Source organism: Pseudorca crassidens, chromosome 20 (assembly GCF_039906515.1).
Source record: "Pseudorca crassidens isolate mPseCra1 chromosome 20, mPseCra1.hap1, whole genome shotgun sequence".
Lineage (NCBI taxonomy): Eukaryota > Metazoa > Chordata > Mammalia > Artiodactyla > Delphinidae > Pseudorca > Pseudorca crassidens.
The window spans coordinates 9,526,367-9,548,315 of NC_090315.1; the positions used below are offsets into that span (position 1 = coordinate 9,526,367).

Sequence of the window (21,949 nt, forward strand, 5' to 3'; positions counted from 1 at the left end):
ATGCTATTTTTGGATTAGACCCTGTTGATAAACTAAAGTTTTCTGGATTGTCTGTCTTACTAGTCCATTGTGATGCTGATACTGTTTTCCCTTGTTGCTTCTTCCTATACCTAGAGTTGCACTATTACAATTATTCTATATAGTTGTATATGTGATCAATTGCCTTAAGACATTCGGCCATCATTCATTTTGTCAGAGGCCTGATTACACCTTGGGTAATGCAAGAGACAGCAATCTTATAAAATAGACAGGATATAAATAATATAGCTAGTAACATTAATAAGGTCATAGTATAGCAGAGAAAGACACAAAGCATAAACAGTTAGAAAACCACAAAGAGAGAGCAAATTAACATGATTAGTATAACTAGTTTTAATCTGGATTGCAATAAGCCATCAAGTCTGGAGGGGAGTCGGCTGGAGAAGCCAGAATCTGGAGGGATCAGTAGAGGGAAAAAGATAAATGTTTCATCTTTGTTTACAAAGGTATACTTTACATTTTGCTGTAAGATCTATTTCGCGTAAGAGGACAGGGTTTCTGGAAAACAAAGATTAAAAGCCAGTAATATTTCAGGCAGTCATAAAATTATAAATCATATTTATCAGTTCATTCAGTCCCATGGAATTAATTCCTAGTGATCTGCATGAAGCCATCAGGTTTTCCATTAGAATTTTTAATTTCTTACCCAGTTCAATGGTACGATCTGCAAGTCATCAGAAACCTTATTTGTCAAAAAGTCTCTTTTATGAATCATCTTGAAGATCCTCCTTTTGTAAAAAGCATCAGAGTAAAACAATGACTGTCTATAAATGACAAAAGACTTAAAGTGGCATGGTTAAAGATCTGATTATAATGCAGTTGAAAAGAAACTTGGTTATTTCTGTGACATACAACATTTTAAGACGATAACTAGAATTATTACTGATAACATTACACCAGGACATACCAGATTTTTAAGAATTCCATATAATTTTTGGAATATCTATATTAATGATACTTACCCATACAGTATAACCTAAGAAGGTTTATCACCTCTTATTTGACAATGTTGCCCATGTAATTTAATATCCCAAATAAACTCAATTAATTTAATTTATCTCTTTGGGATGTTTCAGGGTCCCCTTGAAACATCCTCCCAAAGTTAGCTAGAAATTCATTTAGAATTTGACTTGGGGGAGTTTGTTAAAGATATCAAAAGCTTTTAAAATACTTGGTCAAATAAGATCATAGGTTATTGTGAAACAGTACTTATTCATTCAACCAAAGTGACAATAAAAAAATTTAAAGGCAAATACAGAAAGTTACCACAGATTATTGAAAAGGTAAAGAAACTTTACAGTCCGTTGTCAAAAGCAGATCAATATTCCAAAAAACCTTTGTTCTCTTAACACAGAGAGAAAATAAAATTCTAGTTTTGTACCAGCTTACTTTTTTTTTTTTTTTTTTTTGCGGGACGCGGGCCTCTCACCGTTGTGGCCTCTCCCGTTGCGGAGCACAGGCTCCGGACGCGCAGGCTCAGCGGCCATGGCTCACGGGCCCAGCCGCTCCGCAGCATGTGGGATCTTCCCAGACCGGGGCACGAACCCATGTCCCCTGCATCGACAGGCAGACTCTCAACCACCGCGCCACCAGGGAAGCCCCCAGCTTACTTTTAATATTAAAATGTATTTACTCAAATTTTATTTTAACTAAGGTGTAAGCAATTACAAACTATCTTTTACATTAGCATTCTGTAGATTGGCAAAATTATAGACACTATTTATGATTTCTAAAAACTTGTGCTTTTTTATAGAAAACTTTTTAGTTAAGTGGCAACAAACATTATTTATTAATAGTCCTAAATATACTTCTCAGTGAATTCAGTTTGGGGTGAGGGAGACTTTGCAGCAGTTTAAAAAGAGTTTAAAAACACCTCTTTTTGAATGAAATAATGCCGTTTGCAGCAATATGGATGGACCTAAAGATTATACTAAGTGAAGTTAGAAAGAAAAAGGCAAATAACATATGATATCACTTATGTGTGGAATCTAAAATATGACACCAATGAACTCATCTATGAAACAGAAACAGAAGTACAGATATAGAGAACAGACTTGTGGCTGCCAAGAGTGGGGGGGAGGGATGGATTGGGAGTTTGGTATTAGCAGATGCAAACTATTATATATAGGATGGATAAACAAGGGCCTACTGTATGGCACAGGGAACTGTATTCAATATCCTGTAATAAACCATAAAGGGAAAGAATATTAAAAATATATATATATACAGATATATATATATATATATATGAATCACTTTGCTGTACAGCAGAAATTAATACAACATTGTAAATCAACTATACTTCAATAAAATTAAAAATTTTTTTAAAGTCCTCTCTGAGCCATAATGGAATGGCTTTGTATTTTCCCAGCTCTAGCTAGCTAGGACCAAGGACACAGCTGAATTTCACAAGTCATGGTGGATGAACAGAAAAACACACACAGTACCTTTTGGCAAAACAACAATTGAAATTGCTCAACTATTTATCATTTTGGAACTTCATGAGAAGCTGGGAAGTCTCAACAGAACAAAAATGTTCTCTGAAGGTTCCAAGGGTATTTAAAAAGTTTTCTATTGTCCTTTTAGAATGTTTGCAGTTTATTACCTTATTGGAAAATACAAGGAAATAGGAGGGGAGGGGGCAAGGAAAAAAAAACAAATAAAAAACAAGGAAATATAAATGTATATACACATGTTTATGTGTACTTGAGTTTATAAGCACCCATATTTTGTTTTTTAATGTTTTACCGGATGCTTTCCTAATAGATTACATCTTTATATACTATAACACAAAGATAAAGGGATTGTGAAAAAAAAGTGATCATAAAAAACCTATTTATGGACATTTTATTTTTCAAATAGTTTTAAAATTTGTTAAAACAAAAAAACAAACAAACAAAAAACTCATTTACTCCCCTCATCCTTTTTTTCCTTTGGTTTCAGATTCTACCTGATTGAGCGAATTAGGTTCAGTCTCATGTCATTGTGGGCTATATTTACATTTCTGATTTGTAGAGATTTGCAAGACAAAGACAATTGCTTTTAATTTCCCAAAGAACTGGTCTGCTTCCTAATCGTTATCAAAAGATTGATTTACCCAACTACATTTTTTAAAATTTGCTTTTATTAGTCCCTGAATATGAGCCCCCAGTTTTTACTTTATAGTGTGTGGGCTCAGGTAACCCTATTGATTTCCTTTAGTATGTTTAATTAATACTGCCTGAGAAGCAGGACTTCCCTGGTGGCGCAGTGGTTAAGAATCCACCTGCCAATGTTGGGGACACGGGTTTGAGCCCTGGTGCAGGAAGATCCCACATGCCACGGAGCAACTAAGCCCGTGCACTACAACTACTGAGCCTGCACTCTAGAGCCCGTCAGCCACAACTACTGAGCCCACGTGCTGCAACTACGAGTAGCCCCTACTCGCCGCCACTAGAGAAAGCCCATACGCAGCAGCAAAGACCCAACACAGCCAAAAGCAAATTTAAAAAATTAAAAAAATAATATTGCCTGAGGAGCAGTTTATATGCCCTGTCTTATAACATCAGGCAGGGAAACCATTCCCCAGTAAGACATAATGTCTATCCCATAATATAGTTAGGCAAGAGAGAGGTAACCATCTTATATAAAGCCCTTTCAAATACACCAATCATTATAAACTTTCATCTCAATTCTATCAACACTTATACCTTTATCTTCAGCTTCCATTAGGGCCCCATCAACAAGTCTTGGTCTTACAAGGAATCCCAGAAAGTTTCCTTTTTATCCCCCAGCCATTTTATCCATTTTTGTGTAGAAGGCTTTGAGGTCCCCAGTGAGGGGTCAAGCAAAGGGACTCAGGACATTTGTCAATCTTTAACTTGATTAGTTGATTTAACTGTTGTCTCAAGCAATTGCTGGGCAGGTATCTCAGTGTAATTTTCTTCCAGCCTTTAAAAAGGTTTTTTAAATTAATTAATTTATTTATTTATTGGCTGCATTCGGTCTTCGTTGCTGCACGCAAGTTTTCTCTAGTTGCGGCGAGCGGAGGCTGCTCTTCGTTGCGGTGCGCGGGCTTCTCATTGCGGTGGCTTCTCTTGTTGTGGAGCATGGGCTCTAGACGCGCAGACTTCAGCCGTTGTGGCGCACGAGCTTACTTCGCGACATGTGGGATCTTCCCGGACCAGGGCTCGAACCCGTGTCCCCTGCAATGGCAGGCAGATTCTTAACCACTGTGCCACCAGGGAAGCCCATGGCTGGTTTTTCTAACCACTATGTCTTTCTATATACAGCTGTCTATTGAGCTTAACAGCCACATGACTCTCTCATGGGGCTGACAGATGATGCCCAGAAGGGACCATGAATGTCCAGGATCTAGCATATCTCAGATTGTTTTTAGAAACATAATTTCCTGGAAGGTGCTAATTGGTTTGTGATTTTTTTTAAATGTTTTACGCTTAAATTAGATTGTGAAGCAACAAGGATACATTGTACAGCACAAGGAAGTATAGCCATTACTTTTTCATTTTGGACTTTTTCTTTTAATGTGGATTTTTTTTCAAGTCTTTATTGAATTTGTTACAATATTGCTTCTGTCTTATGCTTTGCCCTTTGGCCATGAGGCGTGTGGGATCCTAGCTCCCCGACCAGGGATCCAACCCACACCCCCCTCATTGGAAGGTGAAGTCTCAACCACTAGGGAAGTCCTAGCCATTATTTTTTAATAATTTTAAATGCAGCAAATGAAATAATTTTAAATGAAGTAAATGAAATAATTTTAAATAGTATAAAACTATTGAACCACTATGTTGTACCCTTGAAGCTAATATAATATTGTAAATCAACTCTACTTCAATTTTAAAAAAATAAGTGTGGAAAAAAGAAAAAAAAAAAGAAGAGAAAAAAAGAAAAGAAAAAGAAAAAAAAAGAAAAAAAGAAATGTGAAGCTTAGAATAATATTCAACTCTTTGGAAATTTTACAGTGTGTCACAGCACAACTAAGTTCTTTTTTTTTAACCCATCACTTTCAAAGATTATTTATAACACACTTATTGACGTGTGACTTATCGGTGTTTGTTAAATGCCTGCATGGGGAAAATGAGGCCTAGAGAGAGATGGGGCCTGGAGTAATGTTGCAAAGGCGGCTGATGCAGAATCCAGAGTATAACTCAGATATTCCAATGCCAGGCGTTCTTGCCTGTGTGTGTGTGTGTGTGTCTGTATGTGTGCACTAATCTTAGATATTAGCTTGTTGAATCGTTACATATGTACATAACTAGGTGACTACCTTTCAGATTCAGATTTAGAGCATTTCTACTCCCCCAGAATGTTTCCTCAGGCTCCTCCCCAATCAATGCCCACCCACAGAGGTAACCACTCCCCCGACTTTTTTTTTTTTTTAAGATTTTTATTTTGATGTGGACCATTTTTAAAGTCTTTATTGAATTCGTTACAATATGCTTCTGTTTTATGTTTTGGTTTTTTGGCCGCGAGGCATGTGGGATCTTAGCTCCCCGACCAGAGATTGAACCCTTGCCCCCTGTATTGGAAGGTGAAGTCTTAAGCACTGGACCACCAGGGAAGTCCCTCTCCTGACTTTTAATTCTATAGATTAGTTCTGCTTGTTCTTGAACTTCATATACATAGGCTCATGCCCTATGAACATTTGACTTCTTTCACTCAACGTAGTTGTTGGTGCACAGCCTCCTCAGGAGCTTGCTGGGTATAATCTGAAATTGGACCGCATTTTCAGAGGACAGGAAGAGATCAAAGAAAGAGGCAGACCATTCCAGATTGGTAGGTGGCAGGTTTAATAAGCAAGAGAACTTACTTATGAGGCAGGTCTTAGGCAGCCACAAGACGGGTTGGTTTCTTCACCTGCTCACCCAATCTTAAAAGTTTATATAGACTTTACCTGGCTTGAGTCATGTGCACAATCCGGATGGTTTCAACACCACATTACTATCTCAAGGCTCTATCCTTAGGCAGCTTCTAGTGCAGGGAGGGCAAGTGGAACACGCATTCCAAGGACAGGGGGAGGGGTAAGGCGCCTCCAATTGCCTGGGTCCAGCTCACGGGTCAATGCCTCAATGGGTCAAACCTCCATGATTTCCCCCAACGATAAGGTCCCTGAGATTCATTCATGATGTTGTGTGTATGTATGGATATATATTGCTGTGTATCTATAAGGATAGGATAATTTGTTAATGTATTCTCCTATTAGTAATCTTTAAACTATAGTACACAAATATAATATCACTCACATATTAAAATCTTCCAGTGCTTCCCATTATAAGTAGACTATAATATCCCAGAGGGGAAAGACAATACTTTTCTCTTCCTTTGTCATATCCTTAGTATCATCCCAGTGACTGGTTCATAGGAACTTTAAAATACATATTTGATGAATGAATGCAATAACTAATTTATGAAAAGAATCCATTGATATTTAAAGGGCATTTTCTAGGAATCTCCATTTTTATGAAGATCAAGAAGGTTGGAAAATGACTGTATTGATTTTTCATTATCCTATTTTTCTCTTTAAGGTGATTTACCTCATCAGAAATCCCAGAGATGTTTTTTGTGTCTGGTTATTTTTTTCTGGAGGATTGCAACATTTGTTAAGAGACCAGAGCCCCTGGAACAATATTTTGAATGGGTCATCCAAGGAAATGGTGAGTGAATATAAAATATGGAAGCTGGGGTTGCCAGACTGTTTCATCAGACCTCTTTTTTTTTTTTTTTAAACCCAACTTGATGTCTCTACGTCTCACCAACGCATGGTTATAAGGCTCCATCACCATTGGAACCTGAATTTTCTAAGTCCACATAACTATCTTGCAAAACAGCAGAACCTCAGCCAACCTTTATGCCTACCCCATCAGAAACTATCCTAGCTATTTTCTGAGTCTCCAGGACCTCTCTAATACTAACACAGAGCACTCGTATTCCTCTCCTCTACTCTCCTAATTTGTGGCTTTCTGAAAGTCAGTTTTCATTGGCTTCCTGGACAATACAGTCCTGACTTTCCACCATTTTTCAGATGCACCTTTCTAAAACTCCCTTAATTCTCTTGTCCTATCTGTCTCAAAATGTATGCATTGCCGTAGGATCTCTATACTTTTAATTATGCAGAATTTCTAGGCATTCTCAGATACTTGAAATGTGGCGGTTTTTCTCAAAAAAACTCATCACCAATGAGTACGTATTCTATTGATTTGTTTATTCCATGTGTCTCCCCGCTAAAATTTAAGTTCTTTGAGTTGTTCGTTGTTGGCTCCAGGCCCTAGAGTGGTGCTTGCCACATAGTAACCAGCTAATACACCTTTGTTAACGAGTATTTATTTTCCACCCCTTCCATCGGTGCTTTACTAACCAAAGCCACCGTTACTTGTCACCTAGAGTAACATTACAGAATCTTTATTGGTGTCCTCATCTGCATGTTCTTTGACCCTTCTAGGCTATGTTGCAATCATCTCTTCTATATTGAACAGTTCACGTTCCCTGACTTTTTTTTGCCCAGCATTGAAGTCCAGTCTTCAATGGTTGGAGGTCCTATTTCTTACTGAACGGATCCTGGGTGAACTTTGCAGCCCTAGCTACTGCTTAGCGTCAAGCTACTCTTTCAGAAAAAGAGCAATAGTTCAACGACATGATGGAAACCCAGACATGAAGAGAACACCCCCCCCTTCAATGCTATATTTGATCTTGCCATTTGGTGTATAAAATAGTCTGGACCGTGCTTCAGCTCTCACAGGAATCCAGGAAAGTCCAATCAATAGTGGTGGGTGATGAAGACATATCCTGTAAACCTTACCACTGTCCCAATATCTTGCTTATTTGTGCCCTAACAATCCCACACACACCTATTTCTTATCCAATCAAGAACTACCAATACCAAACTCTTCATTGCTATCAACTAATACCAATATCCTGACTTGTCTGCAGCCCTGCAGAAAGTCGATTTTAACCCTTTTCCACGTACCAATGAAGAAACCTTGGAAATTTAAGTCCCAGGAAATATTGACCTTAGACCCAAGCAACAGAGTCCCTGCCCTGGACCTTGGGTCTTGTAGCAGAGTTCTGGCTTATACATGATAACAAAACCTTAGGACACTAAAGGAACTGCATTTCCAGAGAGATACATCAAGGGGGCTGGAAAATGGGCACTCCAGGGGAATTCATGACAGGATTTCCTTGCCAAATGTCAGCACCCCTGATGAAAAAAATAGCCCAAGAGAATTCCTAGCCAGACCCTTTTGTCTACATGGACGATTCCAGCATGAACTTCAAGGATGATTCACAGATATCAGCTGGTCCCAGACCTTAGTTCCCTGACCAGGGATTGAACCCAGGCCATCACAGTGAAAGCGTCATTCCTAACCACTGGACTTCCAGGGAATTCCCTGTTACATCTTTTCAAAAATCTGTTCAAAAAACATTTCCATCGTAAAAGGGGAAGTTATAAATTTCATATCAAGGTCAAGTGCCTTTGGCCCGTGTTTGAGCAAATTATGGTAGATAAGCTGAGAACACAAGATATAGAGAAAGTGAGAATGTTTTTCTAGGAGAGAAGAACTGAAGCATAGATAGAAATACAGAAAGCTTCTTTTCCAAGGTAGGATACAATCCTGACACCAATTCTGATATGTGGTATGCGGAGTTTTTCCCCCACCTTTCTCCCGACACAAGCTGGGTGTCCTACAATTCAACTCAATTCTGATACTATCTACCCAGAGAAAGCATCAGATTCCGTAGGTTAAGGGCTCAGTCCCACAAGACTGTCCTTACTTCAGTCACAAACCCAGGTTGTCTGTGCTTCTGACCATCTGGATATAAATCAGAGGTTCCCATGACCCCCCCCCCCCGCTTGGGTTTGATTAATTTGCTAGTGGCTCACAGAACTCAGGAAACCAGTTCACTTACTAGATTACTAGTTTATTACAAAGGATATTAAAGAAAATCAACAGCTGGATGGAGAGGTACATAGGACCCAAACAAAAGAGCTTCTGTGCTCAAGAGTTTGGACCTGGCTAGGCAGCCTTTGGCTGTGTCTTTGTTCACCAACATAGAAGCTCTCTGAACCTTCCCATCCTTTTAGGTTTTTATGGCGGCTTCATTACATAAGCATAATTGATTAAATCATTGCCCACTGGTGATTGACTCAACCTGCCCAGGGTGAAGCTGAATCTTCTCTCCCTCCTCCCCTGTCCCCAGAATGCCCATAGGGACTTCCCCACCCCAGCTCCTTCTCCTGGAATAGATGGAAAATTAGATCCTCCCTGCCCTTGGCCACAATGTCAGGGTTTGAGTGGGTGGGGTTTCGGTGGTCTTGTGTGTGTACATTCTCACCAGAGTCTGTCGGGTAAGCAAAAGGGGCTTTCATTATATCCTGGCAGTCTGCCTCTCCCTTCCCCCCAGCACTCCACTCCAGAGCCTGTCACGTGAGTGTTCCCCTCCCAAATCTGATCTAATTCTCTCTCTGCTCTGCTGAGGCCGGCCTGGCCTAAGAGGATTGGAGCATTTGATAAATGGGACCAGGACAGGGTCAGAGGACCGGCTGTGGGGACACTCAGGGGCCAGGATGGCCACAGGAGGGCGGTAGCGAAATGGGGAGATGGAGAGACAGTGGGGCAGAGAGAAAAGCTGAGAGATATTCCTACAGCGTTTGGTAAAACCAAAGGAAGGGATAACACTCCCTGGCTCTGTAGGAAACAGTGTTTACCAGATGACCATGAACTTTATGAATTTTCAAATTATCAAGGCCAAAACAACATCCAGATAAGTTGTTAGAATTTTTTAAAAAATTGAGCCAGGTCCCTGGATACAAAATAAATATTTCAGTCAAATCCTATATAAAATTAAAATTTTCTAATTTAAAATGTAAAATTAAATTATAATCATAAAATAAAAATTATAAAATAAACATTTCAATACCATCTAAAATGTCAGGCAATAACAAAGTGCTAGAAATAAACCTACAGAGAGATATACGTAAGACTACTGTGGTTAAATAATAACACTTAATGGAGGGTCTTTGTAGAGAACCAAATGGATGAATAAATAAGTAATATACCTACATAGGAAAGCTCAGTATTGTAAAGATATCAATTAATTCCAAAACCATTTACGGATTTAATGCACTTTTTTTTTTGTGGTACGCGGACCGCAAAAAAAAAGGCCACTGTTGTGGCCTCTTCCGTTGCAGAGCACAGGCTCCGGACGCGCAGGCTCAGCGGCCATGGCTCACGGGCCCAGCCGCTCACGTGGCATGTGGGATCCTCCCGGACCGGGGCACGAACCCGCGTCCCCTGCATCGGCAGGCGGACTCTCAACCACTGCGCCACCAGGGAAGTCCTAATGCACTTTTTCAAATTCACACTTATTTGAAACTACAAGCAAGGGTAGGTACAAGCCAAAACAAAAATTTCTAGACATCAAGGGAAGGTAAAGATTTAACGCGATTTTAATTAAATTCACTATGAGGCTGGTGAAGGTCCTATAGAAAGTTCTTGGGAGCATCCACGAAAGCGAAATGTACACTGCGAACGTCATTCCACCTCTGACTGAGGCATTGACAGAAATGCCCACGTGCCCCCCAAATACTAACGGGGGGACGACATTCAGAGCTGCGCGACCCGTGATGGCCTCACAGTGGCACAAAAATGCCCCAGGGATCAAGGGAGGTGCGGACAAGTGGCTGAGAGTAACGAGCTGTGAAGACAAGCGGCCACCGCTTCCCGCATCCGCGCCCATAACGCGCTAGTTCTCTCTGGCCTCGTGGGGTCTGCAGGACTTTGCGGAGAAAGATGACCCTATAAATTCAGTAACCGGCCGGGGCCTACGTCGTTCTCATCCACAAAGCTATCTTCTGTTTGGTACCCAGACGTCGGCAAGGAAGGGTCTTGGCGTGAGAATATCACTGGAATTGGAAAAGGATCTGGGCCAAAGTTGGGGGCGTAGGGGTCCAGAGGCCAGACTGGGGCCGGGGCCGGGGCTGAAGCAGCCTGGACGGGCGCCTGGGCGCCTTGTGCCGGGGCCCACATGGCCCGGCCGTGGCTGGGGTTGCTGGGCTCTGGCGCTGGGAGCATCCCCGCGCTGCTGGGCAGAGGGGGCCTGCGGAATCCCGGGCCGTCTGGGAATGCGGGGCCGGCAACTGCGGCGGCAGCGGCAATGACAGGGGCAGGCGCGGGGCCGGGGGCGCCGGGGATCCCGCGGTCCGTGTGAGCATCGCGGGCCCTCTGGCTTCGGCCCTTGGCCAGTCGCTCCAGCCGCGAGCGTTGGGCCCGGCGGTTCTTGAACCACACCTGGGTAAACAGGGGACCGGGACGAGGTGTAAGAGGCGAGAGGCTGCGTGCACTCGCCTCTGCCCCGGGTGTGAAGTCGCCCCGTCCCTGTGAGAAACCGGCCATCCCTCCTCCTCCCCCTGCCAGACCCAATTTGTTGCCCCTGGTGTTCAGGAGGCCGCCGGGGAGGAGTGCAGAGGGCAGGAGGGCCTGGGGGCCAGGAAGGGGTCTGCCCGAGAGGTCCGCGGGTTCAGAGGCCCTGAGGTCTGGGCACGGGGAGACCACGGGGGGCGTCAGTCCCGGCCGGATGCGCTTGGAGGGCTTGTATGGCACAGGGTTGAGGCGGACTCGGGGTCCAGCCCTGGGTCCGCACCCGGGAGACCCCTTGCTTGCTGCGTGACCCAGGGCAGCACCGGACCGCTTTGGCCTTGCTGATCCCCTCCTGCAGAGCAAAGAGGGCGGAAAGGTGGCCCAGGGGCAGGGCACTTGATAGGCGGCGAGGTGGGAGTGCGTCTGGCGGGGGCGGGGAAGGGCGGGGCCTGGTGGGGGGCGCGTCAGACCTGCAGTTTGTGCTCCTCTAGGCTGAGCCTGGTCGCCAGGCGCAGGCGGTCCTGGTAGCCGGGGTACTCATTCTTCTGGAAGTATTCCTTGAGTACGTCCAGTTGCTCTTTGGTGTACACCGTGCGCTCCTGCCGCTTCCTCTTTGGGGGTCCTGCGCTCCGTGTGGGGCCTGGCCAAGGGGGAAGCAGGGTCACATGAGCCCCAGCAACAGCCCCCAGCCCGCCTGGCACCCTCTGCCTACCTGCGCCAGGCCCTTGTGAGCAGCCGGGGGGCTCAGGCCTGAGGGCGGCAGGCAGTGCGTGGAGAAGCCTGCGGCATCGGGACCAGATGTTCTTGGTCGGACTCAAGCTCTCCGTACTTCAGCCCCAGCCCCTGTACCTCTCTGGGCCTCAGTGAACACAGCTTTGAAATGGGCCTGATCACAGCTCCTGGAGTACTCCAGGTCCCCCAGCCTGGGAAGGCACGGAGGACAGGCTCCTTAGCGCTCCCCCTCTCCCATCCAAGGGCTGGAGCCACCCTGACGTTTACAGGGGACCACTGTGTGCCAGGCTCTCTGCTCATCTCACCCCAGTAATGTAATTCCATTCCGCAGACTCCGCTAAGCCCTCCCCACAGCACAGCGCAAGAAGCGCTCTCAGACAGCTGGGCCCTTCTCTGGATGCCCAGGAGGCCTCCCAGCCTTGGCCCTAGGACACCCCTTGCACAACCCCACCGCCGGCCCAGAGCCCTCCTGGTGGCCCAGACTCACCCATGAGAGACTTGGGTTCTCGCTTCCTCCTCACTGCTGCTCTGCTGTCTGCATCTGAGGCTCTGCTCACAGGGCCTGGGGCTTACATCCCAGCTTTATGCTGTGCCCACCTGGGCACACCCTAAGGGTCCTGGAACCCACCCTGTCTTGCCCCACCCTCAGACTCACTCCTTTGCAGGAGATGCAATCATTGATTAATCCTTTTTGTATTGAGCAGCAGCTACTCGCTGGGCCTTTCCTGGGAGCTGCTAATAGCCCTGTGTGTTAAGACAGCCTGGGTCCTGCCCTTTTCCCTTCTGGGATGAATGAACTGGGTCTGGTTTGCCTGTTCGACTCAGGATCTTGGGTCTCAGGAGCCCAGCTTTCTGCCTCTCCCGGCTGCATAGACCTGGAACTAAACATCAGACTGAACTCCTGGGTCGTGCCAGGGTCTCCTGGGGTCAGGGGGGGACACAGCTTAATATGCTCATCCCCAGGGGACTTTTATTATCATCAGTGGGAGATGACAATTAAATAAGTGATCAAGTACAACGTGAAACACAGCAGAGAGAACTTGTTATTCGATTTACGTCACTCTGCACGGCTGCCCACGGGAACATTCTACCATAAGTGGACATATACTCAGCTCCATTTCTGGCAACATTCTGCCATAAGTAGACACCTTTTCTGCTTCTTGGGCAGCTGGGAACACATTGGTCACCAAGACAGTCGATGGTGCTGCTGTCGACAGGGGAGAATCTAGTAATGTCCTTGATCTGTAAGATGTGACTCGAGGCCACCTTCTCCCTACTTTTTGATTTTATTTTATTGAAGTATAGTTGATTTACAATGTTGTGTTAATTTCTGCTGTACAGCATAATGATTCAGTTATACATATATAGACGTTGTTTTTCATATTCTTTGCCATTATGGTTTATCACAGGATACTGAATACAGTTCCCTGTGCTATACCGTCGGAACTTGTTGTTTATCCATTCTATATATAATAGTTTGCATCTGCTAATCCCAGACTCCCAATCTTTCCCTTGCCCTCCCCACTACCCCCCCACAGTCTCCCTACTTTTTTGTGTGTGTGTGTGGTTTTTTCCCTTAGATTTTTTTTTTTCAACCCATTTTTCCCACACTACCATTTTGGAATTTATACACACGTGCTGCCTTTTTTTTTTTTTCCCCATGAAACTTTAGAAATTCGAACATGCAACAAAGTTTTGGGTTAAAAGGATTTAAATTTGCTTCTGCCATTTGTCTTGGGGATTACACACCGGGACCACTTTAAACTCAATTCTTAGCTCTAGATTTTTTTTCCCCACATAGGAAGTGTAAATTTAGGGCACAAATGTTATGAATACCGGCTCGTGGTTATGAATTCTCATGGGAGATTTTTCTTCCCTCCACCTTGCACCAAGGTAGATAAGGCCCTCCCTACTTTTTAAAGGAAATTAAATGGAACATCGTGATGTTTAGCTGGGCAAAGTTTTTTTTTTTTTTTTTTTTTGGCTGCATCAGGTCTTAGTTGTGGCCAGTGGGCTCTTCTTTGTGGCCTGCGGGCTTCTCCCTAGTAGTGGCGTGCAGGTTTTCTCTTCTCTAGCTGTGGCACGCAGGCTCCAGGACATGTGGGTTCTGTAGTTGTGGCATGCAGGCTCTCTAGTTGAGGCGTGCGAGCTCAGTAGTTGTGGTGAGTGGGCTTAGTTGCCCCGTGGCATGTGAGATCTTAGTTCCCCAACCAGGGATCAAACCTGTGTCCCTGCATTGGAAGGCGGATTCTTTACCACTGGACCACCAGGGAAGTCCCTAGATGAGCAAAGATTGAGAAGAGGGTCCATGCCTCGAATTGGTAGCTGAGGGGTTGGGGAATCTGGCTTTCTCATGTTTTGGGAGTTTAGGTTGGTTTTTGAGACAGACTTGGTGATTGCTGCCAATACAGTCGGCCAAAGATCATCAAGAAAGCACCAGTGTTGGGCTTCTCTGGTGGCGCAGTGGTTGAGAGTCCGCCTGCTGTTGCAGAGGACACGGGTTCGTGCCCCGATCCGGGAAGATCCCACATTCCGCGGAGCGGCTGGTCTCGTGAGACGGCCGCTGAGCCTGTGTGTCCGGAGCCTGTGCTCCACAACGGAAGAGACCACGACAGTGAAAAGCCCGTGTATCGCAAAAACAAACGAAAAACATGAAACATAATGTTTTCTATGAGATTTTTTGCAGATACCTTTTATTAAATTAAGGGATTTGCTTCTGTTCCTCTTTTCTAAGAGTTTGTTCTTTTTAGTCAAAAATGGATTTTGAGGGACTTCCCTGGTGGTCCAGAGGCTAAGACTCCACGCTTCCAATGCAGGGGGCCCGGGTTCGATCCCTGGTCAGGGAACTAGATCCCACATGCCACAACTAAGAGTTCCCATGCTGCAGCTAAAGATCCCACATGCCACAACTAAAGATCCGTATGCTGCAACACAGCTCCTGTATGCAGCAACGGAGATCCCATGTGCTGCAACTAGGACTCAGAACAGCCAAATAAATAAATAAATAATTTTTAAAATGGCTTAAAAATGAATTTTGAGTTTTATCAAATGCTTCCCCTGCATATACTGAAATGATATTATCTTCTCCTTATTATAGTAATGTGTCAAATTACCTTCCTTGGTTTTTTAATATTAAGCCGTTCTTGCATTCCTGGAATAAACTCAGCTTGGTCAGGTATTATCCCTCCTCTGTAATATATGTTGTATTCCATTTAGTAATGTTTTGTCTAAGGTTTCTATATCTAAGCTCATGACCTATAATTTTCCTTTATTTTAATGTTCTTGCCATGTTTTTGATATCAGGGTTATGCAGACCTCATAAAATGAAAAATGTTCCTTCTCTTTCAATTCTCTGGAAGTTTGCATAAAATCAATGTAATTTCTTTCTCAATTGTTTTGTGGAATTTGTTGTGAAGACAAATGGGCATGAAGTGTTCTTTGTGAGAAAAACTTAAATTACGGATTACTCTTCTTTAATAGCACTATTCAGATTTTCTATTTTTGTGTGTTCTTGCCTTGGCAAGCTGTGGTCTCCTAGGATCTTGTCATCTAAATTTTCAAATTTCTTGCCATAAAATTGTTCACAATATCCTCTTATGATCATTAATGTCTTTAGTGTAGGATCTTTAGTAATGTCCCCTTCCCTTCTTTATATTGGTAATTTCTCTCTTTTTCTCCTAGTCTTTTCAGGAGCTATTCACCGCCGTGGCCTCTCCCGTTGCAGAGCACAGGCTCCGGACGCGCAGGCCCAGCGGCCATGGCCCACGGGCCCAGCCGCTTCAGGAGCTATTGATTTTATTAGTCTCTAACAAAACTTATGTCTTTGTTGTTTTTTCTGTTGTACATTTTTAATTTTATTAATTTCTGCTCTCATCTTTATTCCCTCATTTCTAACTTACTGAGATGATGTTAAAGATGGTTGATTTTAATCTTTCTTCTTATCTGATATCCGACATATCACTTAATACTATAGATAAATCAAATGGAAATTAGGATATTATGAACAACTGTATGCCAATAAACTTGGCAACTTAGAGGAAATGTACAAACTCCTGGAGAAATACAACTTTCTGAAACTGACACAGAAAGAAATTTTAAAATATGAACAATTACATGTATGTTAAATAAATGAAATACATAATTAACCTTCCTAAAAAAAAGAAACACTCCTCCAGCCTCATATGCTTCCCTGTTGAATTCTATCACATAGTTAAAGAAGAAATAATACCTTGCACGAACTCCCCCTCCTGACATCTGTCTTGTCATTTCTTTCCCTAACGAGTCTCCTCCTCTGCTCTGCTTTCTGTTCCTCTTTCTCAGAACGTATTTTCTGCTCTGTTTCTGCACCCTCTTGACTTCTTTCCCTCTTTTTCATGTTCTCCATATTTTGAGGGGCTGAAAGCATCATCTCTGAAGTCACCAAACAGGGGGTGCATTTGCAGCCTGTGTGGTCCCAGGGCCATTCCATTCTCATCTCGCAGTCTCTGTTTCTTCATCTTTAACTTGAAAAGCACCAGGATGGCTGGAACAGGATCCCGATCATCTTGGGAAAGTGACTTAACCCCTCCTGATCCAGAAAATACGGGAGGTGGGGGGTGGCCCCTACTTCATGAGGTTGTAATGAAATTTAATAAGGGAGAGATACGGGAGAAGTGGCTGGCACATAGCAAAGAGCTCCATAAAGAGTTTAGCTGTGATTTTATTATCATTGTGTGTCCCAGGCGTGATTTCACATGGAGGGGATAAGGGTGGAGGAGGACATCACTTAGTTAAAATTCAGTTGTCTCCACAAAGTACCTTTCCCCCATGGGTCATGCGTCTGTGTCTAATCCCCGCTAATTCTCCTGCCATTCTGCTGAGGCTGGACCATCATAAGAGGATTGGAGCATTTGCTAAATTAGTCCTGTTCAGGGACAGAGGAAACATCCAGGGAGGGGCTCAGAGATCAGGAGGAACATGAGGGAGGTCAGAGACGTATGGGGGTGAGGAGAGAGATGAAGAGAGGAAAAAAGAAGAGAGAAATACCCTTGAGCTTGAGACCAAAGAAGAAAGAGACAGGCAAGAAAGAAGCGAGAGTGACAGACAGGATCAAAAATGGGGAGGAAGGGGGAAATGCCAGGAGCGTCCTGAAGGTCTGCATCCTAACACAAGGACTATAATCCTAGTTCTACCTCCTCTTAGTTGTGGAACCTTGGGCAGGTCACCTGACCTCCCTTTGCCTCAGTGAGAGGCAATCACAGCATCGAATAATCACAGCATCGATCTGATGATAATAGCATCTTTCTGGTGGATTGTTTTGAGAATTGAAAGAGTTGGGACTGGCTTTCTCCAGTCCTGGCAAATAGTACCTGCTCAGTAAATTTTTTCTTTTCTTTCCCTTCCAATGTATTGAGTTATAATTTACATACTATAAATTCCACCTATTTTAACCATACAACTTGATGAGTTTGGGCAATCACATACAGGGGTGGAAATACCACCATAGTCAAGATATAGAATATTTCTAGTACCTCAAAAAGGGCCCCTTTTGTCCCTTTGCGGTGAATCTAATCCACTGATTCCCCAGATCCTGCCAATCACTATTCACTTTCGGCTGCTATGGTTTTATCTTTTCTAGAATTTCATGTAAGTGGAATCATATTGTATGGACTCTGCTTTGAGCCTGGTTTCTTCCACTGAGGAGTATCCCATTGTCTTGTTGCACCAGTTTTTTTAGCCATTCACCTGTTAATGGACATTTGGATTGTTTCCAGTTTGAGGCCATTGTGAATAAAGTCGCTACGCCTGGCGCAAGTAGAATTTCAGGAAACATTTTAGGGTAAGATAAACATTTAGCATAATGTCTTCAAGGTAGGCATTTGGGTTGTTTCCATCTTTTGGGGTATTGTGAATAGTGCTGCTACGAACACGAGTGCACACGTTTTTGTTTGAGCACCTGTTTTCAATTCTTTGGGGTATATACTTAGGAGTGGAATTGCTGGGTCATTATCTAATTCCAGAACTTTTTCATCACCCCAAAGAGAAACCCCTTCACCCATTAAGCAGTCGCTCCCCAGTTTCCCCCCCTCCCTCAGTCCCTGGCAAACTCTAATCTGCTTTCCATCTCTATAGATTTGCCTATTCTGGACTTTTCGTATAAATGGACTCCCATGATATATAGCTTTGCATGCCTTGTTTCTTCTGTGCATGTATTTAATACCACTGAGTTGCACACTTTAAAATTTAGTAATGGTCAGTTACATGTGATGTGTATTTTACCATAAAAATAAAGAAGCGCTTACTGGGCTCTTAGCATGGACCAGGCTTCAGGACCAAGTACTTAACATAATGATGTCATTAAATTCTCTTGAGGTAGGTCCTCTCAATGCCTCATGTTACAGATGAGGAAACTGAGGTTGGGAGAAACAAATTGCCCAAGGTCATAGGACCAGAAGTGGCTGAGCCAGGCTCGGAGAGCAAGTTTGTCTGACCTCACCAATTCAGTGTTTGATACACACACACACACACACACACACACACACATTTTAACCCAGAGCACAGTGATTGACAGGGACAGAAGAAGAGCTTGATGACTTGGAGTTGGAGAAACAGAAAGGCAAAGACTAAGGAAAAGAGAATAAGGGGAAAGAAAGAAAAAGACAAAAATCATCTAAAAGAAATGGGGACCTGGGAGTCTGAGACTCAATAGTAAGGAGGGAAAAAGAAAAAAAGGAAAGAGAAAAGAAGAGAGATGGAAGAGAAATGGTGGGAAATCAAAAGTGACCAGGGAGAAGGGATGGAAAGTGGCAAGGATGGAAGGGGAAAGGTGGAGGTGTGAGATGAAGCTGCAGAGGTCTAGAGGCTGATGAGGAGGGCTTAAACCTCACATGGACTGGGACTTCCCTGGTGGCGCAGTGGTTAAGAATCTGCCTGCCAATGCAGGGCACATGGGTTCGATCCCTGGTCCGGGAAGATCCCACATGCCATGGAACAACTAAGCCCATGAGCCGCAACTACAGAGCCCGCATGCCGCAACTACTAAAGTCCATGTGCCTAGAGCCTGTGCTCTGCGACAAGAGAAGCTACGTCAATGAGAAGCCTGTGCACCGCAACAAAGAGTAGCCCCCGCTCGCCGCAACTAGAGAAAGCCCGCATGCAGCAACAAGACCCAACGCAGCTATAAATAAATAAATAAATAAATAAACCTCACATGGACCACTGAGGCAAGAAGCATGGTCATCACTCCCTTGCAGCGAGGGAGGGGCCCAGTGAGGTAACAGCAGGTGGAAGCTGGCCGTCTGGAGCCCATGTCCCTGCCTAATTGGCTTTAGGGAGATATCACGGAAAAGACGGTGACCAGACAGAGAAAGCACATGGACGCACCCATGTCCCCAGAGAAAGAAGGTGGGGGAGAGAGGGTGGGGACAGAGCAATCCTTGTTTTTACTTCCTCAGGTCTGCACCTACATGGAAACAAAAAAAAAATCACCCAGACTTTAAGCGGGATTCAACATTTTAATCATTTTCACTCCACAGGTGGCCAGCGAAGGGAGACCTGGAGTTCCAGTGAGTGGGAAAGGGGAGGACAGTGGGCCTGACACAGAGTGAGGGAGGCCCCTTGCCTCTTGCTCTGTCCCCAATTCACTTGTCACTCTTCCTGGCTTTAGGAAGCCCCAATGGACATCTGAAGAACCAATGTTCAGGAGGCTGGCCCAGGGAAAGGAACCTGGAATCTCCCAAAAGATTCAACTCCTCCCTCTGTCCAACTCCTAGAGAACTCTCAGAAGACACCAGGACAGGGGTCTCTTGAAGTCTTGACCTGTGACTGTGACTCCCCCATCCAGCCACTATTACTTTCCACCCTCCTCCAGAATATCGTGGCCATCCTCCAAGCCCTCCCTGGACCTCCTTATTGAGCTGCCTTTGAATTGCTTGCACAAGACACACCCTCCTCTATGAATGGGGAACTCCGTGGGGCAGGGAGAGACTCTTGTTTACACCTGAGACCCCAGCCTCCAGCTCAGAGAGTGCGAGTCTCTGCAAAATGACTAACGGACGTGGCATCCCCGTCCCAATTTTTGCACAGATCCAGAGCACAATGTCCTCTCCTACCTGTCTCTACCCTGAAAATTTTGCCTGGATCCCCCATCTCGTACCCCAACATATGCCATCCTTCTCTGTTTATTCATTGCTTCCCACAGTGGACTCTGGGCCTAATGTCCCAGCACAACTCAGACCCATGAGAGATGATCGAGAAGTATGTTGAGTAAACCACCTTTGTGGGCTCTAATGATTGCAGTGTGCCCTCCAGGGTCTAGGCTGTGTGGACCTCTCCTGACCTGGACCCGGAAGAATCATCCGATGTCTCTCAGCCTCTCTTTGCACTGTGCCTTCCTCCTGACATTCCTTCCTGCACTGGGGGCCTGGAGCCTGCTTGTCCTGGCTCATGAGCACAGATTACAAGTGTCTCTTCCCACCTCCGAGTTCAGGGACCTCAGCTTGATGCCCTGAAATCAGCCACGGTGGGAAGTATTTACACCATGGAAATGGGCAACCACTACAAATCAGGGCTTTCCTCTTCTTTCAGGAATCCATTGTTAAGCGTCTCCCAGCACACCACCCCCTTACTTTCTTTCCCCCCTTGCCTTGTGAAACGCCCCCCCAGTGAAAGGCTCGTGGCTGCTGCCTTCCCCACCCAAAAATGAAAGGAGAACTCAGATTGAGAAGGCAGGTGCCAAAGTACCAAACTTCCAAGAGTGTCAAAGTGCCTGAATCCTTCTTCAAATTCTCACAATGCTTGTCTCTGTGGCCATGGGTCAGACTGCATTGAAAGAAATATGGTGCTGCCCCAGGAAAACTTCCCAGACCAAGCTCTATGTATTGTCCAATCCCACAATCGAAACTGAAAACAGAACATCTAAAAGAGGGAATGTGTGTTTGGGATGTGGGGCTGCCTCCAAACCCATTTCTCACCCCCGCCTCTTGTATATTTGCAGGTGGGAAGCCTGTCCACCTCTTCTTCTCTTTGAAATACCCACAACCATAGTCGGTGCACCCCACACAACAATGACGACGATTCCTCCAATGTGTGGGTGAAGTTCACCTTTAGAAAATGCGAAAACAAAAGAAAACAAAACAGATGTGAAACAGGCAACTTGCCTTCCATTCTTCCACCAAGTATGCCCATTTCCGATGTCCAAATGAATGAATGATGAAATGTCTTTAAGAAGAAACTAAGAAGAAGAAGAAGAAAAAAAGAAAAAAATATATATATCAAACAGCCCCCTAAGCCTATCATGTAAACCTGACATTTGTGAAATATGTAAAATTGTCAAATGAATTTCTGAACTTAACTGTGTAATTGGCCTAAGGTTCCATCCTGGGGCTTTGTAAAGTCTGTCTTTGGAGTTTCTAGAAGGATCTCTACTCATATGCTAAAGATGTGTCCCAAATGGAAAGTGAAGGCATCGAGCCTCCCTCCCTGTTTGTTCAAGGACACCGTGATTCTGACCTAAACATTACCCCAAATCAGCTGCACGTTTGGTTTAATTTTGTCTCAGGGCGAATTCTCAGCACCAGTTTCTGGAGTCTGGGGCTCATGGTTTGAAATGCCGGTTGGACTCCATGCGAGACGGCATTGGGGTTGAGAGAATGACTAAGACTTATGGGGCCCCCCAGGAGGAAAGGGGTGGACTGGGTTGGGCTAAGTTGCACTGGAGCCAAAGAGGCCATGACCTTTGGAAGGGGTGGTCAGCTCCTGCCACCTTCTCAGGGATGCCGCCCCAGGGCAGGCTGGGACAATGTGCAAGGAGGCAGTTGGGACAAGGGATGGAGAAGGAGAATCCT

The 21,949-nt window shown here is 44.4% G+C and overlaps 1 protein-coding gene across 1 annotated transcript; it reads right to left on the reverse strand.

Moving 5' to 3' along the window:
• Positions 1–10,694: 10,694 nt before the first annotated feature.
• On the reverse strand, positions 10,695–16,933 carry LOC137215486 (tetrapeptide repeat homeobox protein 2-like). Its single transcript, XM_067720765.1, is given in 4 exon segments — positions 10,695–11,324; positions 11,864–12,033; positions 12,613–12,674; positions 16,923–16,933. Coding segments are annotated over 4 exon segments (873 nt in total).
• Positions 16,934–21,949: the final 5,016 nt, after the last annotated feature.